The sequence below is a fragment of the Manis javanica genome, chromosome 4 (assembly GCF_040802235.1).
Source record: "Manis javanica isolate MJ-LG chromosome 4, MJ_LKY, whole genome shotgun sequence".
Classification (NCBI taxonomy): Eukaryota; Metazoa; Chordata; class Mammalia; order Pholidota; family Manidae; genus Manis; species Manis javanica.
The window spans coordinates 62,177,590-62,196,909 of NC_133159.1; the positions used below are offsets into that span (position 1 = coordinate 62,177,590).

The 19,320-nt window shown below is 38.9% G+C and overlaps 1 protein-coding gene across 2 annotated transcripts in view; it reads right to left on the reverse strand.

Annotated features, from left to right (window-relative positions):
• Window positions 1–239: 239 nt before the first annotated feature.
• The window catches only part of CRYZ (crystallin zeta), a 28,570-nt gene continuing 9,489 nt past the window's right edge, over window positions 240–19,320 (reverse strand). For both annotated transcript variants that reach the window (XM_017663778.3, XM_073234132.1), the window contains 8 exons: window positions 19,036–19,159; window positions 17,466–17,618; window positions 13,947–14,110; window positions 9,067–9,118; window positions 4,930–5,079; window positions 1,863–1,964; window positions 1,672–1,767; window positions 240–1,228 (listed from right to left, as the gene is read on the reverse strand). In XM_017663778.3, the coding sequence (XP_017519267.2) occupies window positions 1,067–1,228; window positions 1,672–1,767; window positions 1,863–1,964; window positions 4,930–5,079; window positions 9,067–9,118; window positions 13,947–14,110; window positions 17,466–17,618; window positions 19,036–19,146 (990 nt within the window). In that variant the 5' untranslated portion in view covers window positions 19,147–19,159 and the 3' untranslated portion in view covers window positions 240–1,066. The remainder of the gene's footprint in view (window positions 1,229–1,671; window positions 1,768–1,862; window positions 1,965–4,929; window positions 5,080–9,066; window positions 9,119–13,946; window positions 14,111–17,465; window positions 17,619–19,035; window positions 19,160–19,320) is intronic.

The following is a 19,320-nucleotide window of genomic DNA, read 5'->3' on the forward strand; positions in this document are numbered from 1 at the left end:
ACATAATGCTTCAACACATAGGAGGCTGTGTGCATATGAAGGAAAACAAGAACAAAGTAACAATCACACCTCATTTCCTTGGATATAATCTTGGTGGCAAGATTTCTAAATGATCATCCCTTTACTCAGTTTGGGTAAAGACTTCCAGCACAGAACACTGTTAAGAAGCAACTATTAGAAACTGTGTAAAACAGACCTAAGGCAAGCACTATACAAACACAAAACAGATAAACACAGTGTTTAGTTTCCTACAGCATTTATTACAGGTTATCATATTATGAAAACAAAATAAGATTATTCTTAATGTGTCAAGTTTGTTTAATAACTTAAATAAAAAGATATGATTCTTTAGGAGAATCACAAAAACAGATAATTCTAAACCTCCTTGAAAATTGAATTAATCAGGAAGTATCTATTTGGAGACTATGTACCTTCTACCGTATCAAACCAAAGATAAGGCTGCTGTCCTCACAGAATAGACAGACCGCTGGTAATCAACCATTAACGATCAACCATTAACACAGTGAATGTTCTAATATTTTGGGAAATATTGGAAAACTAACACAATTCTCTGGACATGGTTTATCGTGCCCTTCCAAGAGACTTGTAGATCCAAAAGAGATTAGTTTAGAAAAAGGATCTTGTTTAGTCCAGAAAATCTTCAGAGTTAATCAAGTTCTGGGCTAATCAGAGACTAAAGAATCTTTATAAGGAGAAACAGGCTTGGGAATCAAGTAGTCTTATTTTGAATTAGTTTGCTTTAGTCAATGGCATGGAATTAATGATTAAGTGTCAGTCAGGAATTTCTGTAATGCAGCCCAATTCCAAATGAGCACTAACATTCTATTTTCTATGTGATGACTCCTGATTAGAGGCAGAAGGCACAAATACTGCCAGCTATGCAATAAATTGTATTCTACTGCTCATGATCTCTAAATATAGATCTTGTTTTTTAATGTAAGAAGCTCACTGAATCAAATGAATCTCACTTAAAGCAAGGAGAGTTAAGTAAAACTGGGGTAGGAAACTTCTAAATTATGTTGTAAACATATGACAGAATTAATCATTATAAGACAAGAATCATTTTCCCAGTAGCCCCACTGCTATGAATGATATTTTCATGAGCCTGGGCCACCTTCTCCAGTGGATACTGAGAACCGATGACAGGTCTCATCCAACCAATTTCCATTCCAGCTTGAAGGGCTGTGGCAAATTGCTGAAATTCCTCCTAAGTGAAAAAACAAAAAAATATTTTTTTGGTACAGGAACAAATGACTTAATTTTCAGAAATAAACACTTTCAGAATCTAAGACAGCACAAGGTTTCTTACAAATGTGTGGCTTCTGTCAGCCTGTCCAGACCTATGGAAAAAGTAGTTCTCTGAGGGCTGGCTATTAAGGCCATTTTGTCTGAGACAGTCTCAGTTCACAATATACCAATTATCCTGAAGTAATTACTAATAGCATCTTCGTTTCTCTCAGAGGTGCCCTGACTTGAAAAATAAATTATATTATTGACCTAGTTATTTGTTATCTTCTAGTGACTAATACTTAATCTACTCATCTAGTCAAATAACTGAGTTTAACATCTACTTAAACGTTCAGTTTCTGCCTGACTAGGCAAACTGTGTCAATGTTTAAATTACCAAATCAGAATCATTCCTTTTCCTACCTTTGTTGATGAATAGAGAGCAACTCCAATTATACTAGATTCTTTAGCTATGGTGTCCCGTGGGTTTATTTCAATATGACCTCTGCTGCCAACAACCTGTTAAAAAAATGTGTCTATAGTTAGAGATTACTGTAAAAAAGTGTTAAGATTATGGTAAAAATTCAAAGTAGTAAAAAAAATGAAATACTTACTATTACTCGTCCTCCATATGACAGTAGATTCAAATCATTACTAAGATTTACATTAGCTAACATTTCAATAATCACATCCATTCCTTTTTCACCAACAAATTTCTATGTAATATAAAGGAAGGCAGAGTAAGATAACAAGTAAAAAAACCTGCAAAATAGTTATCATAGTCCCATATGCTACAGAAATAGAAATAGTTTTAAAAGTATTTTTAAGACAAATACAAATTTTAAATGATCCAATTTTATAGTGATGATGTAATTCCAAGGTGCCCAACACAATACCTAAAATGATGAATATGTGTACTAAATAAACTGCTACAATGCAATAAAATATGTCTAAAACTTTCAGGCACAATTTAAATATGCTTTTTCCATGTTGAAAACTTTTTTTCTTCATAATGTATTCTCATAGAGAAACTACAAATTGAAAAATCCAAAACCCCAACAAGGCTCCCATTTTTATTAAAAAAAATAAAGAAAAAAAATCCTTGGCTGTTTGCTGATCCAGGATATTTTTGTGTGCATTCAGTTTTGCTATAAGTGGTTTACGACCAGCTTGGCATACCACTTTTTTTTCTTTTGGGCTCTCAGATGGTTCCCAACATCTAAAACTGGCTCTTAAATAAGCTGTATGTGTCTACCTCATATTCATTTAATTTTAGCAAAAAAATAAAACCTGTGTCAGACACTCTGCTAGGTACTGGGAATGCAAATTTGGACATAGAGAACTCAAAATAAAGCTAAGGGGAAAGATGTAAACTACTACAGTCGTGTAGCTGTAATGTAATGTAAGGGTAAGGACTGCATTAGCAGAAATCAGTCATAGGTTATAGAGAAAAAATGTTACAAGGTCAGAGCAAGTCCCACAGAGATGATGACCTGGACCCTGAGGGGTGAACAGGAGTTCCTTAAGCAAAAAGGAGGGAAGGGAAGCAAGTGGAAACTAGACGTGAGGAAGAATCAGTCAGGACAGAAGGAACAGAAAAGCAAAGATGTAGCGGCTAAGGGTCCTAGTCAGAGTCAGCCCAGCAGAGCGGGAGTGTGTGTCTGGGAAGCAGGTGGGTGGGGATGAGGAAGAGGTAGGACAGGAGACTGTGAATGGTACAGATTATGAAAATACATCAAATGCCAGGTCAAAGGATTGGGATGTTCTTGGCACAGGTGTTCACTAATTCCTTTTAAGGCACTCTTTTGTTATATGTCTGGGAAACCTAAAATTAATTGAGTATCCACTCCAGAAACCATTACCCAAGAGTATTCACAAAGATGAAAAGTGGCCAGTTACTTTAAGAAGATACCTGTGTTTGGCAGGACTTTAAATATAAGACCGCGACGTTTTGCAGCTTCCATCTTTTCTACTGCTTCCTGCTGCTTAAGTCTCTCTCATCCTCCAAATCACTCTCTTAACCTATTATCTCCCCCATTCCCCACTCACCTCTCCTTTTCCACCAAACTTCTTGAAAAACTAGTGGGTACTTAACTCCTTTTACTGCCGTACCTACCATCGCGTCCCATGGCATCGGCCTCCACCCCAGCTACTCACACTGCTGGTAGCGGACAGGATCCTAATTACCAGTCCGCTGCTCTTGCCTCAGGCCTCACCCTCTTTTTCAGCAATAACTGACCCTGACCACATCCCCCAGAAACCAGTTCTCTTCTTAGTTTTCTGACTTCCTTTTCGCCCCCTTCCTCTTCATATCACTTCACTGCAGGTGTTCTCAGGTTGGCGTCTCATCTCTAGACCCTCGTGCTGCTCAATCTCGGACACACTGTGGCTTCAGTCAGCACCCATAAGCTGGTATGTCCAGCACCGCCTCTGACCTGAGCTCCATTCCCCCGAGCCGGCAGCCCGCTGGGCACTGCCGCTCATCTGATCACCCAGGACAGAAACCCACATTTCATCTCTTACTCCCATCGTTCAATCAGCACCCTTCCTCCTACCCATCAAGCTGGCTGCCTCATTCTATCAGTTTCACCTCTGACATGCCTTTCAAATACATCTCTTTATCTCTATTCTTTTCACCAGTGTGACCTTAAAAAAAAATATTTCCAGAAACAACTAAAATGGGAGCTCCATAAGGATAGGAATTTTTGTCTCTTATTCCTTGCTGTACCATCAGTGTCTACAACAGTACGTGGCCCAAAAATTTTACTCTATTTTTTAGCAAGATGATTTAGTGGTGATAAACTCTCACTCATATTTTTCTTAGTTTGTCGTGACCTGGGTTACATGGTAATCCGTACCTGGAAAATTCTAATTCTTTCTCAACATAAGCAAGTAGTTTGAGGACTAGCAAAGTAATCAGTGCTTAATAAACTGCTACTGTCATACAAATGGAGAGCTTCAGGACCTGCTGGAATTCTGTTGTTGCAATGGAATATATGCAGCAGTGAACTAAGGGCCACCTCACTGCTTGGGATGACATAGTAGTTATTCCTCCAAAGCATCCAGTTAGCAAATGAACTTTATTCTCTAGGCTAGACTGATCCAGTTGGTAATCTCTGAATACGTGACCTTCCATGAAAAATTTACATCAATAAAAATTATGTTATTGCCAGAAGCAGCGGTGTGATGTAAAATGGATAAAGTACTGTCAAAAGGTATAAACTTGCAGTTATAAAATAAAGAAGTCATGGATGTAATATACAGTACAGTGACCACAGTCAATAATACTGAATTGCATATTTGAAAGCTGCTAAGTGAGTAGGTCCTACACTCTTATTATAAGTTTCTTGAAAAAAAAAAAAAAAAAAAGGAACACCTCACAGCTCCAAATACAAAACTATGGTTTTACCTAAAATGTGACTTAGATTAAAGAGTACCAGTTTTTATAGAACTCTAGAAAGGCCATATTTTTTTTGATAAACATAAAGGAGACAGAAGTGAGAGTGAAAGTTGGAAAATTAGACATCTCTGCTTTTTAACTTAATTAAAACTTTAAAACACACATAGGCATATAAAAAAAAGCAAATAACTTTGAGAGAGTGGTTGATAAAAGAACTTATGAAAAAAAAGTGTCTTCCAAGAAACAAAATTTTACTTTTATAAAATTATGAACAATTTTACCTTAATTTTATCAATATAGTTAGCTTCTCTGTGATTAAACACTTCATGCGCTCCATTTTGTAAAACAATGTTTCGCCCTTCCTCAGTACCAGCTGTACCCAAAACCTTTAAGCCATAAGCCCTAGCGATTTGGCATGCTGCTAGCCCAACCTGAAAAACAAAATATAAGCCAGTATTGTAGGTTCTTTGTATCCCTGCAAACATTTATTAAATACAGACAATGAATTTAAGGTTCTTCCAGATATTTTGAGTCTACATGAAGACCTAAGAACAATAGCTAATTTTTTTAAGTATTTACAATGTGCCAGGTACCACACTAACTGCTTTACCTGCATTGCTTCATTTCATCCCCACAATAAGCCTGTTAGGTAGATATTGTAATTGTCCATGTTCTATAAATGAGAAAACTGAAGCTTTTAAATATAAGTAATTTGCACAGGTTACAGATATGCAAACAGGACTAAATCACAGAGTGAATGAAATCAGACTTTAGAGCCTGAGCTTTTCACTACTGCATCAAAATGGTTACTTAGCATTTGCTTTGTGCAGAAGGTACCAGGTTTAAAGATGATCAAAATATGCTCACTGACTTTATATATGCAGTTTAACTGTACATATAAAATGCTATATAACAAATGCAAGGCCTTTACCATTTAAGTAGGAGAGACCGGTACATTAATTTATTACAAATTAATTTATTCACTCATATGGTGAACACTTATTGATTTTTTACTATGTGCTAGACATCACACTTCACACATGAAACTTATATTCTAAAGAAGGGGAAAGATAATAAACAAATGAACAAATAAATGAGTAAAGTAAATTCAGAAAATGAAAAGTACAATGAAAAAAATAAGCCTACCAGATTATAAAGAGATAGGAAGAGGGGTTTGTTAGATCATCAGGAAAGGCATCTCTGAGGAGATGAGACCTGACTGAACTAAGGGACAAGCACTAGCCAAGGATGCTGTAGGCAGAATGGCCATGGCTAAGCTAGTGGAGTGGAAAGGAGGGTGGGTACTCAAAGGTCAGAAAGAGGGTCAGTGTGGCTGAGGGCGGGGCACACGGGAGGGAGTGGATGATAAGGCCAGAGGAGCACAGAGAGGCTGGGGTACATGGGTCTTAAAGATAAAGGCTTTAGATTTTATTTAAGAGCTTTGCAGAATAATTATAGAGCTGAAGCAGGAGCATGATATGACCCAATTTAGGCTTTAAAAGAAACACTACAATTATATGAGGCAAAAAGAAGGTGGAGCTGGGAATGGGAGCAGGAAGATGGAACCTTCCTCACAGATTAAATGTGGGGGATGAGGAAGGGTGAAAACCCCAGGATGACGGCTAGGTCTCCAGCCAGATAAACTGGGTAGATTACAGGGCATGAGGAAGACTGCAGAGGACCAAGTGTGTGAGAGCATGAAGAATTCACTTTGAACTTGCTGAGCTAAACACTGCTCACCTGACTGAAGACATTCAGTCATCAGCTGAATATGGATAAAGACCCCAAGAAATTCAGAGTTGGAAATATTTATTTGAAATTCATCAGTTAAGGAATGTTATTTAAAGCCATGGATCAGACAAAAATCATTAGATCACCAGATAAATGTATTTGTATAAAGGAGAAATAAAAGTAGTTTAGGAATATAGATAAAGTACTTATTTAAATTGTGATACTAGGAAATAAATGTTTGATGTTGTGCCTAATGGATGATGCAGATAAGGTATCACATACATTTAGAGCAGGGTTTCTCAAACTTGGCACTACTGACATTTTGAGCTGGCTAATTCTCTGTCGTGGCAGCTATCCTGTGCCTGTCTTGTGATGGATGTTTAACAGCATGTCTAGTACCTACCCACTAGATGCCAGAACCCCTCTACCCAGTTCTGACAATTAATAATGTCCCCAGACATTACCACATGTTCCTGAAGGGGAGAAGGGAAGCTGTAGAATCACCCTTTATTGATAAGCAGTGACTTAGAGGAAGGTAAAATCATTGTGGATTGGGCATGATGGAAAAGAATTAAAATAAAAAGATGATAGAAACTAAAATTTAACAGAATCACAGACTCCCAGGCCTGAAGTAGACCTTTAAGATTACATGGCATATGGAAATGATGAGCCTGAACTCACTGGGTTATGGCTGAGATTTAGGTGACTTACTAAACAGGCACATGAAATGAACTCACTGTCTGATGACTGAGGGAGACATTCAATTCCATGAAATATGATACACTATGGGTTTGACAGGTCTGGTTTTTGCTACTTTAACTTCCAATTAAAAGAAGAGAAACAACCAAGCCTCTAATAAAACCACATCTAAACTAAAGATTTAGTGTGAATATACCTCCTTATACTCTATTTTAAAGGACACTCAGTATCTTTTAAATGTGCTGTTTATTCTATTCTTGTCAATAGTTATACTAGCTACAGTTCTTCAATAGATTATATACCATCTTGTGTCAACTATTTTTCTTCTATTTATTTTGTTAACAATAAAATAGAGCACTCCCCACTGACATATCTGGATAATAGCTGTGTTCAAATATTCCACACCATTTAAAATACACAACCTAATCCCAAAAGAATTTGAATTAAATGAGAACAGAAAGTACAAACAGAAGCCAGACAAACCCAGCACTATTTTGCTCTGATGGGGCAGGAGGATCAGAAGCATTCACACACCAGCTCACCAGCCTATCCCTGCCAGGGCAGATTTAACAAACTCAGCCAGCTCAGAGAACAGCGTGGATTTTGCCTTAAAAAAAAGTCATGGTGAAGTGACCAGGCTTTTTACAAGAGGGTAAAGGGAATAAAAAAAGATTTTCTTTAAACTCTCCTCTCCTCTTCCCACTGAAATATCTCCCTTTTACTCAGATCACAAGGTTAGCTCTCTGCAAGCCAAAGCAATTTAAATAAATGCATGTTTGACAGACCCTTTAGTTATTTTGGGTTAAATTTAATTTAATCCAAAAACAGCCTCCTTGGTAAAGCTCAACAATGGGACTTTTTGATAAGGTTTATCTGTCACATTTTCTCAAGCCCCATAAAGACAATCTTGATTTTTTTTAGTAAATAGTCTGATCTGTGAAATCCTTCAAAATTGATCTATTTAAGGTACACAGGAAGCTGAGTGTGAAGCCTTGCGATTCAGCTATCTAAAGTACAGAGACGCATGGACTGAATTCTGTTCATATTATCCGATCACCTTCAGAAGTAAATTCACATTTTCAGGATGCCACTCATTATTCTGGAGATGATGTGCCACTTTAATAGACACATTACTTCTCTCAGTCTCCTCTCCAGAACAGATGGTGCTATGAAAGGGTTAACCAGCTTCCTCAAGGTAAGCCATCTAGCCCCAGGCCCTTTTTAAAAAAAAAATTCAAAATCTCTGTCTCCAAAACTTCTAAAGCCTCTACATGCAGGAGAGAGGTCATGTGGATTTCTTGTTAAATTCCAACCTCAGAGCTCTAACTTTTCCTCTAAGCTCCTCAGAGGCAGACTGAGTCAGTTTCCCGAAGAAGGTTCTGACAGTCCTATGTTGGGTGATTTCACTGAAGGGCTTATTTTATAAGTTCTGAGTCCTCCCCACTTCCGCTCTGTATTAGCATTTTAAGCTGAGGGTTGTGCTGCTAAGGACACAGCTGTATACTGTGCACTCCATGAATGTCATCAAAGCACAGCAGGCAACAGTGGAAGGGAGACAGAAGGGACGGAGGATTCAGCGATGTCTGGGGCAACCCAGGTAAAGCTTTAATGAGCCTTAGTTTCCTTATCTAAGGGAATGTGGAATTTGTATTAACCTTAAAAAATATTTAAAATTATAAATAAACTCTTATAACGTACACTACTTGAAGGTAAAAATAAAGCCAGTTTATCTTGGTCCACACCCAACACAGGTGGAAAAGCTAATACATGCATTTTTGATGACATAATCTATTGAATTTATTAACTAAGAAGTGCTAAACTAAGGACAAGGGATCCCCAGAAGGCAGAATTTAAAGAAACTTCACTACATAAAGGAGTATATTTATTGCCTTTATTTATAAATTTGGCTTTAAAAAGTGACTCAAAAGAAATATAAAGTGAAACCCACAAAATAAGCTCATTTAAAAAAAGAAACAAAACATACTTACTCCTCCACTAGCCCCGTGAACCAGAACACTTTCTCCAGCTTTCACACGGGCGCTGCAAAAGAAAGCACGGGTTCATCGCCACATTTTGAAGATGATGAAGCTCAGGTGTTTGTTGTAATTCTTAAAGAAATTGTACCCTCAGTTCAACTGACACTTGCCCAGAGAGGAAACTCATTCTGATATACAGCTCCCGGAGCTCCACAGGATCAAAGGTTCTTCAGAGCCAGAGATACATGAAAACCTTCAATTCATTTATTCACTCCACAGATGTTTATTGGGAGTCTATTATGAGCTACCTTTTGAGAGGCTGCAGTCCTTGTGCATGTTAAGTGAAACTGCTGAGCCTAGAGGAACTGGGGTCTCTCATTCATTCCCACAGAAAGTATCTCAAAATAGGCTTATTATAGCCCAATCTAAATTCTGTGGTCCAAAGTAATGCTCAAGCAAAGCCAGAAGCTGGACTACTTAAGAAAACATCTTTCCTTCTCCATGACTTTGAACATCAGCTTGCACAGCCTCTAAGCCCTCATTTCAGAAAGTAATGCTGAGTCAGCAATGGTAAGAGAGTAAGAACTATAATAAATCCTGTAACAAAGGTTCCCATGTCACCTCCTAAAACGTCCAGATCTCCTGGTGAAAAGATGGCATCTTTTTACTTTCGGTTCATACTATGTTGTGGGGAAGTTGGGGTTCCTATGGCCAGGATCCTCACTGAATTTAAACCACCTGATGATGTAACTGGCCTGTTGCTAGGCTAACACTTCCACACCTTTAGGCAATAAGCTATTATTGCCCTAAATAGAGAGCTTGGCCCAGTGCTCTGGGAAGAGGCAGAGATGCTAGTGCTCGACATACCACCAGGAGAACAAGCCGGGTAATAAACCCTTTCACTCCAGAGAACGTTTGCTGTCATTTTCTTTGGTCACATTGAATCAATAGCAAACTTGCCCGAGGCTGAAACCCATTGGCAAGACATATGCCTTTTTTTTTATACTAAAAACAAGGCATGTAAAGCAAGACAGACAGGGGATGCTTCACTATCCCAGATGGACAGGTGCTGAGTCACTAGCCAGCAGCTGTCATGTGTTTGACATCTGACTCTCAGGGAGGATCTCTTACTTCCTAGAACAATAGAGGGGGTGGGGGGCAGCCCACACTGTACAGACATTCTGTTCAGTCTAGGCCTGAGAACATAGTAACCCAGAGTCCTGATCCAGGCTGTGTGCCAACAGCTGACAAATGGCAATTATGAGCAGTAAATGAAGCTTTCTCCAGCACGCTTGCTTAGAGATATGGGGACTGAAGGCAGTGAGTTAAACTGAGGGTTTGAACTGATAAAATGAGATAACTATTACCAAAACACTTTGACACTTTAAAAGTAAAATATAAATGTAAGGGAACAGGATTACTAATGTTATACTATGGGACATGTAATACTTCCCAATGAATTTTTTCACAAAAAAACCCTCGCTCTCTAAGAGCACATGGTCCTAAATCCATGGGCCCTGAGGTAAGTGGAGAAAAAGCAAGGCTAACCCTCTCCAGGACCCCCACTGCTACAATCCTTCTGTCCTGTGCAGAGTCACCATGATGGCTAATTTTATGTGTCAATTTGGCTGGATCATGGTGCCAGATTTCTGGCCAAAGATTATTCTGGATGTTTCTGTGAAGGTGTTTTTTGGATAACATTAATGTTTAAATCAGTAGACTTTGAGTAAAGCACAATACCTTCCATAATGTGGATGAGCCTCATCTAAACAGGGGAATGTCTCAAGAGAACAAAGACATCTCCTAGAGCAAGAAGGCATTCTGCCAGCAGATTGCCTTTCGACTTGAACTACAACTCTTCCCTGGGTCTCTAGCCTGCCAGTCAGATTTCAGACTCACCAACACCCCACAAATCAATCTCTCCTCTCCCACTCAGTCTATCTACATACACACACATGCTGTTGGTCTGTTTCTCTGAAGAACCCTGACTAATAAGTCATTTCTCCCTGGGGCTCATGGTAGGGGGGCGAGTTTTGGGCCTGGCCTTCCACAGTGCTATTCCCTACTTCCTTCCAGTCACTGAAGACTAGTATCTGGGACATACGCTTTCTCTTCACTCCAAATCCAGCCTCAATCTAGGGGATTTCAACCATGAAGGAAACCTCACATCACAATTCCTGAATTCTCTTTCACTTTATCCACTCTCTCCCAGGACTAAAGCTGGTAGCCACTCCTAACCATCTACCTGAGAAACAGCAGACAGTAATAACCAATACTATGACAGTAATCTCCTACCCTGACTCTGGAAGCCTAAATTCTCTCAAAATATTTTCTGCAACTTCACAGAGATCACTGCCTGTCTGTTGCTCTATATCTGCCTACCTGCTGCTCCAGCCTCACGTTCTTCCCTGAGCAGCACGGATCCCATGGCAGATCACCCCAACTGCTCTCTTTCTCTCCACTGCTCTCATTTCCTTTGCACTATTCCATTTTGTCACTAATATGCCAGTCCTGCTTTAATTTAAAATCTAACTTCCTTGGTAATTTATCCAAATGGCTAAATACTATAGAAAACAAATCACAGGATCATGCATTTTGGTGCCACTTCAATTCTGTTTCTCAAAAGATCGCTTTGCCTCCTATTTCACTGGGAAAACTAAAGCACTCCCATGAGTTCCTTCAATACCCCACCTCCCTACACACACCTTTTCCTAATTATACCATCGTTACGTCTTCTAGATTTAGGAGATGAGCTATCCTTTTTGGTATTTGAAGCCAGACTCTATGTATGTACTAAGTCCTTTCCATCTTGCCTTATGCAGGATTTTCTTGCATCTGCCACTCGGCCTTTTCTTCCAAATCTTCTATTTCTCCGTCTGCTGGACCGTTTCTCAGCTATAAACATGTTCATGTCTTGTCCACTCAAAACACCTTCTTTTCCCATACTTTCCTTGAGTACTCCTCTGTTCCTGCTTTCCATCTCCCCCAGTTTTTAAAGGAGTAGTCTCCATTCAAGCAATGGATTTCTTCCCTTCCTCAACCCACTAGATAAAGCTTCTGTCCCATCACTCAACAGAAGATGATCTGATCACAATCACTAATAATCTCCTAATTGCTAAGCCCAACTCTTATTTTTTCTAAACATTCCTCACAGCTGCATTGGACAGCTAGCCTCCCTCCTTAGTACCAACATCAACACACCCCTCACAATGTCACCAGATCGAGCACTTACTCTGTGCCAGGCTCTGCACCAAGAACTTTGCGTGCATTATCTTGTTTTGCTCTCGCCACACCCATGTGAGGTAGGTGCTATTACTGCCCATATTTTTCAAGTCAGTAAACTACAGCTGAGGCAGGAAAGTAACTTAACTCTGGTCATGTGGGTGGTAGTAAGTGAAGACGGTACTGTAACCCAGGTTTTCCTGTCTTCAAAGCCCATGAGCTTAACACATGTTGAACAGACACCATGACCTCTAGACTTGCCTGGCCTTCGGATACACTCGTTTGGTTCTCTTAGGACTCTGTCCCCTACCTCTGACGACACTCTTACATGTCCATGTTCATGAAGGCCCTCTCGCTCCACTGCTCCCCTCACTCCGAGGGACTTTAATCTCTTCCATCCTGCCAACTACCTCCCAAATGCTGTTATCCCCAAATTTATCTCTAGCCTTCAAGTTTCAGACTCTTTCAACCAACAGGCTGCCAGATGTCTACACTATGAGGTCTTAGTTCCAAGTCCAAAACTGAACTCAGCCTCTCTTTGAAGCCTTCTCCTCCTTTTATTTGTCAGTTAAACATTATCCAAGCTAGAACGCTAGAAGTATTAAGCTCTTCCTCTCCCTTGTTTTCCACATGCAAACTGTCACCAAATATCCCTGATTTTACCCACTAGACAGTTGTCCTTTCTCCTCCACCTTTTCTACCCTGACCCTTGTTGTGGCCCGTAAGTGTTTTACCTGGAGGATACTCCCATAAGGCCTCCCATCCCTTTCTCCACTCCTGTCACCCGATCCATCCTTTACATAGAAGACAGGTAACCTCAATAAAACACAAATATGAAAATATTGCTCTTCTGAATAAAATACTTCATGACCCCCAGTCCCTTACAGAACAATGTGTGAGCTCTATAATCTAGCTTTCTGCAATCTGAAACCTGCCTATTTGATGATGACAGCTAACATTTATTGGGAGATTCTATGCTCCATCCTTATTGTTTGCCACTCTTTGCCTTAAAATCTTCTACCCAGCAAAACCAAATTGCTTTGGCCCTCCCCAGATGCCATGATGTTTCCCCCACACATCAGGCTATTGCCATTGCTTAGAATTTCCCCTCCCCTCCCAGCTACCTGTGCCTAGGATAATTAGCTCTGATTTTTTTCAAATGCCTAGGGAACATAATTAAAGTATAGGTTCTCAGGTCCCAGCCACAGACACTGACCAGTGGGTCTAGGGAAGGGCCTTATATTGTACTTCTAAATTGCAGCAATTCATTTCTATGGCTGGATTCATTTAATAAGATAATGGATATAAAAAAATCTAAATCTTACATCATGCTACAAAGTCCTACCTCATCATCCCAGGCACATCCCTTGTGATCCCATAAAACCCACACACACCTCTACCACTGTACTTCCCACATAATATATCAATATCATTACTGTTATGTCTATCTCCCCTACTAGACTGTGAACATCTTGAAGACAAAGTCAGTGTTTTGGTCTTCCTTGTATACCTAGCGATTAGAACAATCTTCCAAATTAGCACACTTTCTACTCCATAAGTGCCCAATGGTAACTAAATGGTAACCATAACGGATAGCCAGAAGGATGGAGGGAAGGCAATGAATAGTACCCTCCCTGGTGTTGACTATATAATTGACAGAGTGTTATTACCTGTGGAGCAGAGCTCGATAAGCGGTAAAATATGGGATACCGATGGCAGCTCCTTGTTGGAAGTCCAGTTTTTCTGGCAGTGGGTAAACGGTGTGATCTGCTGCAAGCGCATACTCTGCATAGCCCCCAGAGACTGTGCTGGTAGTGAAAACTCTGTCACCTTTCTGGGGAAGCAATAAATTAATAAATGCATCAGGGATTAAAAATGATACCCAAATGGCTACACTCTTTTATAATGTAACCTTTATAATAAGATATGTGTTTATATATTGTTTTCAACATCTTAGGGTCTCACAAAATAACTTCATAATACTGAATATTTTTAAGAGTTTTATTCATGGGGACCAGTAAGAAAAATTAAGGGAAAAGCAAAAATAAGGGGAAAGAGAACCTCCAGAACGATACAAAGATGACAACTGACCTTGGTTGAGAGCTTACTGGGCTACCACTGCATTTCTAAGAGGCATTGTATCTGATCTTCACAACAGCCCACAGGGTAAGTACTTTCATTAGCTCCACTTTAGATCAATGCCACAATACACAAGAGAAAGTTGAGGCACTAAGTTCAGTAATTTTCTCAGACCAAACAGTGGGAAAATGGCAGTTAATACAAACCATTTTCCATCCAAAATACTATGAGGAAGAAAGAAATAAAGTATTAAGATTTCTTCCATACACCAAACATCAGCCCTAAATCTCTTCCATGGATTTCTTACAATTCCCTAATTTTCCATGCATAAACCAAAGATCAGGAAACTGTGCCTGGATCCTGAGAGCAAGATGAGCCAGGACAGGCTTCTTCACTTATACACCACCAGAAACACAGTAAACTCCCTAGATGTCTGCTGGGCCGTTGCTATTGAAAAGCAGGTGCATAACTGCAGGTGACATAAGGCATGATGCAAGCATTACAGGCTTGCCCAATATGACCTGCACACCAGGGAGATTAGACTACCTGTACAAACACCTGCCCTAACTCCTCTTTATAGGAAAAAAAAGTAAATATTCATTGGAATAAGCAAAATATTAAGACAATAACTCTCAGCATATCTAAATCTGTCTTAGAGCTTTGAAAAAGTAACAGCACTATGTGGGGGGTAGAGACAAAAACGGTTCAAAGCTATCTAGGAGTCAAAGACAAGCATTGCTGTTTAATAGTGTCACCTGTAGATGGTCAACTATGACTGTGTTAATATTAATCCTGTTTTTACAGCTTAAAAACTTGTATTGATTTCAGGGTCATTCAAACATCCAGTACAGGAAGTAGTACTTTAAGTTCTATGATGGATATAAACAGCAAGACATTCTCCCTAATCTCAAGCATCTTAAACTCTAAGGAGAAAGAGAAGAAAAAGATAGAAATAAAAAAGCAAAGCAAATGATGACACACCATCAAAGATAAGAAGAAAGGAATTATTTCTAACTTGAATGAGTGTAATTACTCAAGAATAGCTTTATTGAGAAGATAATTTTGAGGTAGATCTTGGGAAAACTAGAACTAGGAAGATTCATTATGGGTGAAGGAAACAAAATACATTAAGGAATAGTTGCAGGAACAAATACTGAGAAATCACCAGCGTTCACACCCAATGAAGAAGCAGTCTAATGCAAGGAATTTAATGGTTTCAGGAGATGAAATGAAAAGAAATTAAAACTGGAGTGTAAAATCCCTTGAACCTATGTTTTTAAGTTTCAGTTTAATTCTGCCAAGCAGAAGAACCAATATGAGCAAAGACAGAGAGATGAAAGAGCATGGGATATGTAGGAGAGAACAGTTATTAATAAAAAATAAACTACAGGGTGAGAAGGAATGGGGGATAAGAATGGAAGGATAGATGGGAAAGAAAGCATAAAATAGTCTTTCATAACATAAGCAATTTCAACAATACTCTAAAATCTACAAGGAATTAATGCAAGAATTAATTGCCAAACAATCAGAATTACATTTTCTAAAATACCTCTTATAGAGCAAGGAGAGATTTGAGGAGCAAGGAGAGAGGGTAGTAAATTAAATATCTGTTGTAGAAACCCAGGTAAGGGAGTAAAGAAGATAGTCTGAACTGGCAATGGGAATAGAAAGAGGAGAAGGAGAATAGTTCTAGTAGGGCAGAGCTGAGGGAGGGAGAGTGAAGAGTTAAGGCTCAAATCACAGAAGTCACCAAGACCATCAAGACAGAGGGGCAGATCTGACATGAGAAAAGATAAGCTCAGTTTTAGACACACCAAGTAAGAGGTTCCTGGAGTCTTTGTGGATCCCCAGCTCTCCAACACATCGTTCTGTAATGATGTAAATAGTCTACATTTGCACGGTCCAATGGAGAAGCCACTAGACGCATGGGGTGATTAAGCATTTAAAATGTTGCTAGTGACCCAGGAACCGAATTTTTTAATTTAATTTGAATTTTAAAAAGCCAAATGTGGCTAGTGGCTACCGTATCAGACAGCACAGGTACCGAAGTTAGAAAATGCTAAGCTAAAGACATCACAGGTGATAATGGGAACTACGGGTGTGTATGAGATCATCAGGAAGAAGGTACAGGATACAAAAAGTGCAAGTTTGCAGAGGGACTGAGAGAGCTAGGCAGCACTGAGATTTGAAGAGCAACCAGAGAAAAAGAAACTTGCAAGAAGGGCGCCCAGAGAGAAGGGGAGAGACCAGGAGACAAGGGATGTCACAGCAGCTTAAGGAAAAGTCTTTTTTTAAGAAAAAGTTAAGTGGCTGAGAGTGTCAGATGTTACAGAGAAGTCAAGAGAGATAATGGCATAGAGATAATGGGCCCATTAACTCCAGCAATACACAGGCCATTAGTGACATTATCAAGAAGTGTCTCAGTGAAGCACAGGGGCAGAAGCCAGACTGGCACAGGCTGAAGAATGGAACACTGCAGAGACTGGCCTCTCTTCCTGTGCAGGGGCCACATTAATCATCTCTGTCTCAGCCCAATTTTGGTAAATGTGCTGCCGAAGTTGAGCAGGTCAAGGAATTAGGAAAAAAGATGCTAGAACATGAATAGACAACGTTTTATATGTCTTTTGGCATATAAATAAACGCCTTGATCACAACATTTTCAGTGACTTAATCACCTTGGTCTGAGTCAGAGCCCAAAAAGTGTATCATTGACCTTGCATTGTTTTTGTCTTTTACTTATTATTCAGAAGAATTAGCTTCCCTTTATCCTATGAAGCTAAATTTACAGAAGGAAATTAATGAAGCTAAATTTACAGAGTTAGGAAGTAGTGTAATTTCCTTGCTGGTCTTCATCCCTTGTGTATTTCTGTTAGATCAAAGTGATCACAGTTCAAAATACAGAATTTACCCAGCACTTATTCCCAACAATGCAAACAAGGAAGACCTATGGATAAAAAGTAATTACTTTTTTGACCAGAGGAGTCCCCCAAGTGGCAGAAATTGTGTAATGGGGCCTTTTAAAGATGTAAATACAGACACATTTTGAAGTATGTTAAAATATTTTAAGAAAAAATATTAAGCCAAAATAGAAATAAATAAAAATATAATACCTTGAAAGCAGATACACTATCTCCAACAGCTTCTATTACCCCAGCCACATCTGTACCAGGAGTGTAGGGCAAAAGTGGTTTTCTGCTGTAAGTACCAGAGCGAATATATGTATCCACTGGGTTTACACCACAGGCATGGACTCTGATTAGGACCTGTAATGACATGAATTTTAGTTCACACAGAACACGCAGGCATTCATTCAGTGTGATGCTAGGGCTATACTGATTATGGGAGCTGTAAAAATAGAGGGAAAAACTTGTCTTCAAATGAGCTCACACTCCAGTTTTGCAGACCAACATATAAATAAAAGATATGACAGAATGGTTTATATGTTATATTAAAAACATTTTGGAAACATGGTAGACGTATTTGAGCAAATGCATGGCAAAGACCTGTATGTGCTCATCAAACCTATTCCCCCATCCTCCCAGGAAGAATATTATTTATTACTTGCTTCCTTCACAGTTAAGTGTAGCCAAATGACTAAGTTCCAGCTAGTGGATGTGAACAAAAGTGACAAAAGCCACTTTCAGGGCTGGCCCATACACACCTTCCAAGGAAACCCACCCCCTTTCACAGCCACCTCAAGAGACAAGTGTTGAAGGGAACAGAGCCATGATATGGAAGAAGCCTGAGTCCCTACATTACTGTTAGAGGAAAGATACCCAACAACAGTTTAGAATTTTTGGAATTTAGTAAATTAGAAATACTTTTCTACTTGTTGAACCATCAAGATTTTGAGGTAACAGCTACTACAGAAGCTAATTTTACCATATTTAATAAAGAATAATTACTTCTGCTGTAAGAGTAAGGGAAGGTCTTACAAAGGAACTGGTATTTAAGCTAGGTCTTAAAGGCTGAGTAGAAATTCTTTTGGAATGGAAACACAAATTAGTTCATGTAAAGGAATAGTATGTGCAAAGATGGAAGGAATGAAAGGGGAAACCCTTTCTTCTTGGGAAAGCCAGATAAAGCTTGATGCTGTTACAGCACAGTCTATTGCAGAGGAGTGATAAGAAATAAAGATATAAACATAGGTTATAGCCAAATTGTAAAAACTCTCATAAGGCTTGCTAAGGTAATTAGACTTAGGAACTGTGGAAGGTGCAGTAATAAAAATACATAATTTTTATTGAAAAAGTATATTGTAAAAGTCACCAGAAATGATTAAACTGTACATTAAATTCTCTTAAATCATATGTGAAAAAGCACATATGCAGAATAAAATGGTTTTCCTACTGTGCACAAAATAAAAATCATGAAATTTTGTAATAGAAACATTTGTTCAAAACTACTTATGACTCTACTCAGAAAAAATCCAATTACCGACTGCAGAGATGATTCTCAACATCAAAAATTTTCCTTTTGCAAGATATTATTTTCATATATCTGCTTTGTGAATTTACTATTATATTTGTCAGAGCTCATGTATATAAACTGTAAACTTTGTCCTAATTCAACGTCTTCACAAATCAGTGCAAGTCAGCTTCTTTTGAATATTAACTTGATATGCTAGAGACTCACACTCAGTGTTAGTTACTGCCTGTTTTTTAAGTTAATTATTTCCACCTGATGGTCTTTTGGAATTGGTACTGCAACATCTGCCTGGAGTTTCAGCACTTCTGGTCCACCAAATTCAAAAACTCTAATAGCTCTCATCAACTTCTGTCCAGTTGCCATGGTGATCTAGATACTAAGAAAAAAAAATGTATTGTCATATTGTATCTAGGCTATCACTATGTTTTTTCCCCTGGAGAAGGCAGATCAAACAATTTTTCAAGCAACAATTTAAATCATAAGCTTGCCACTGATCTCATTTCATGTTTAAGGACCTTTCATCTTAAAAATCCTTCA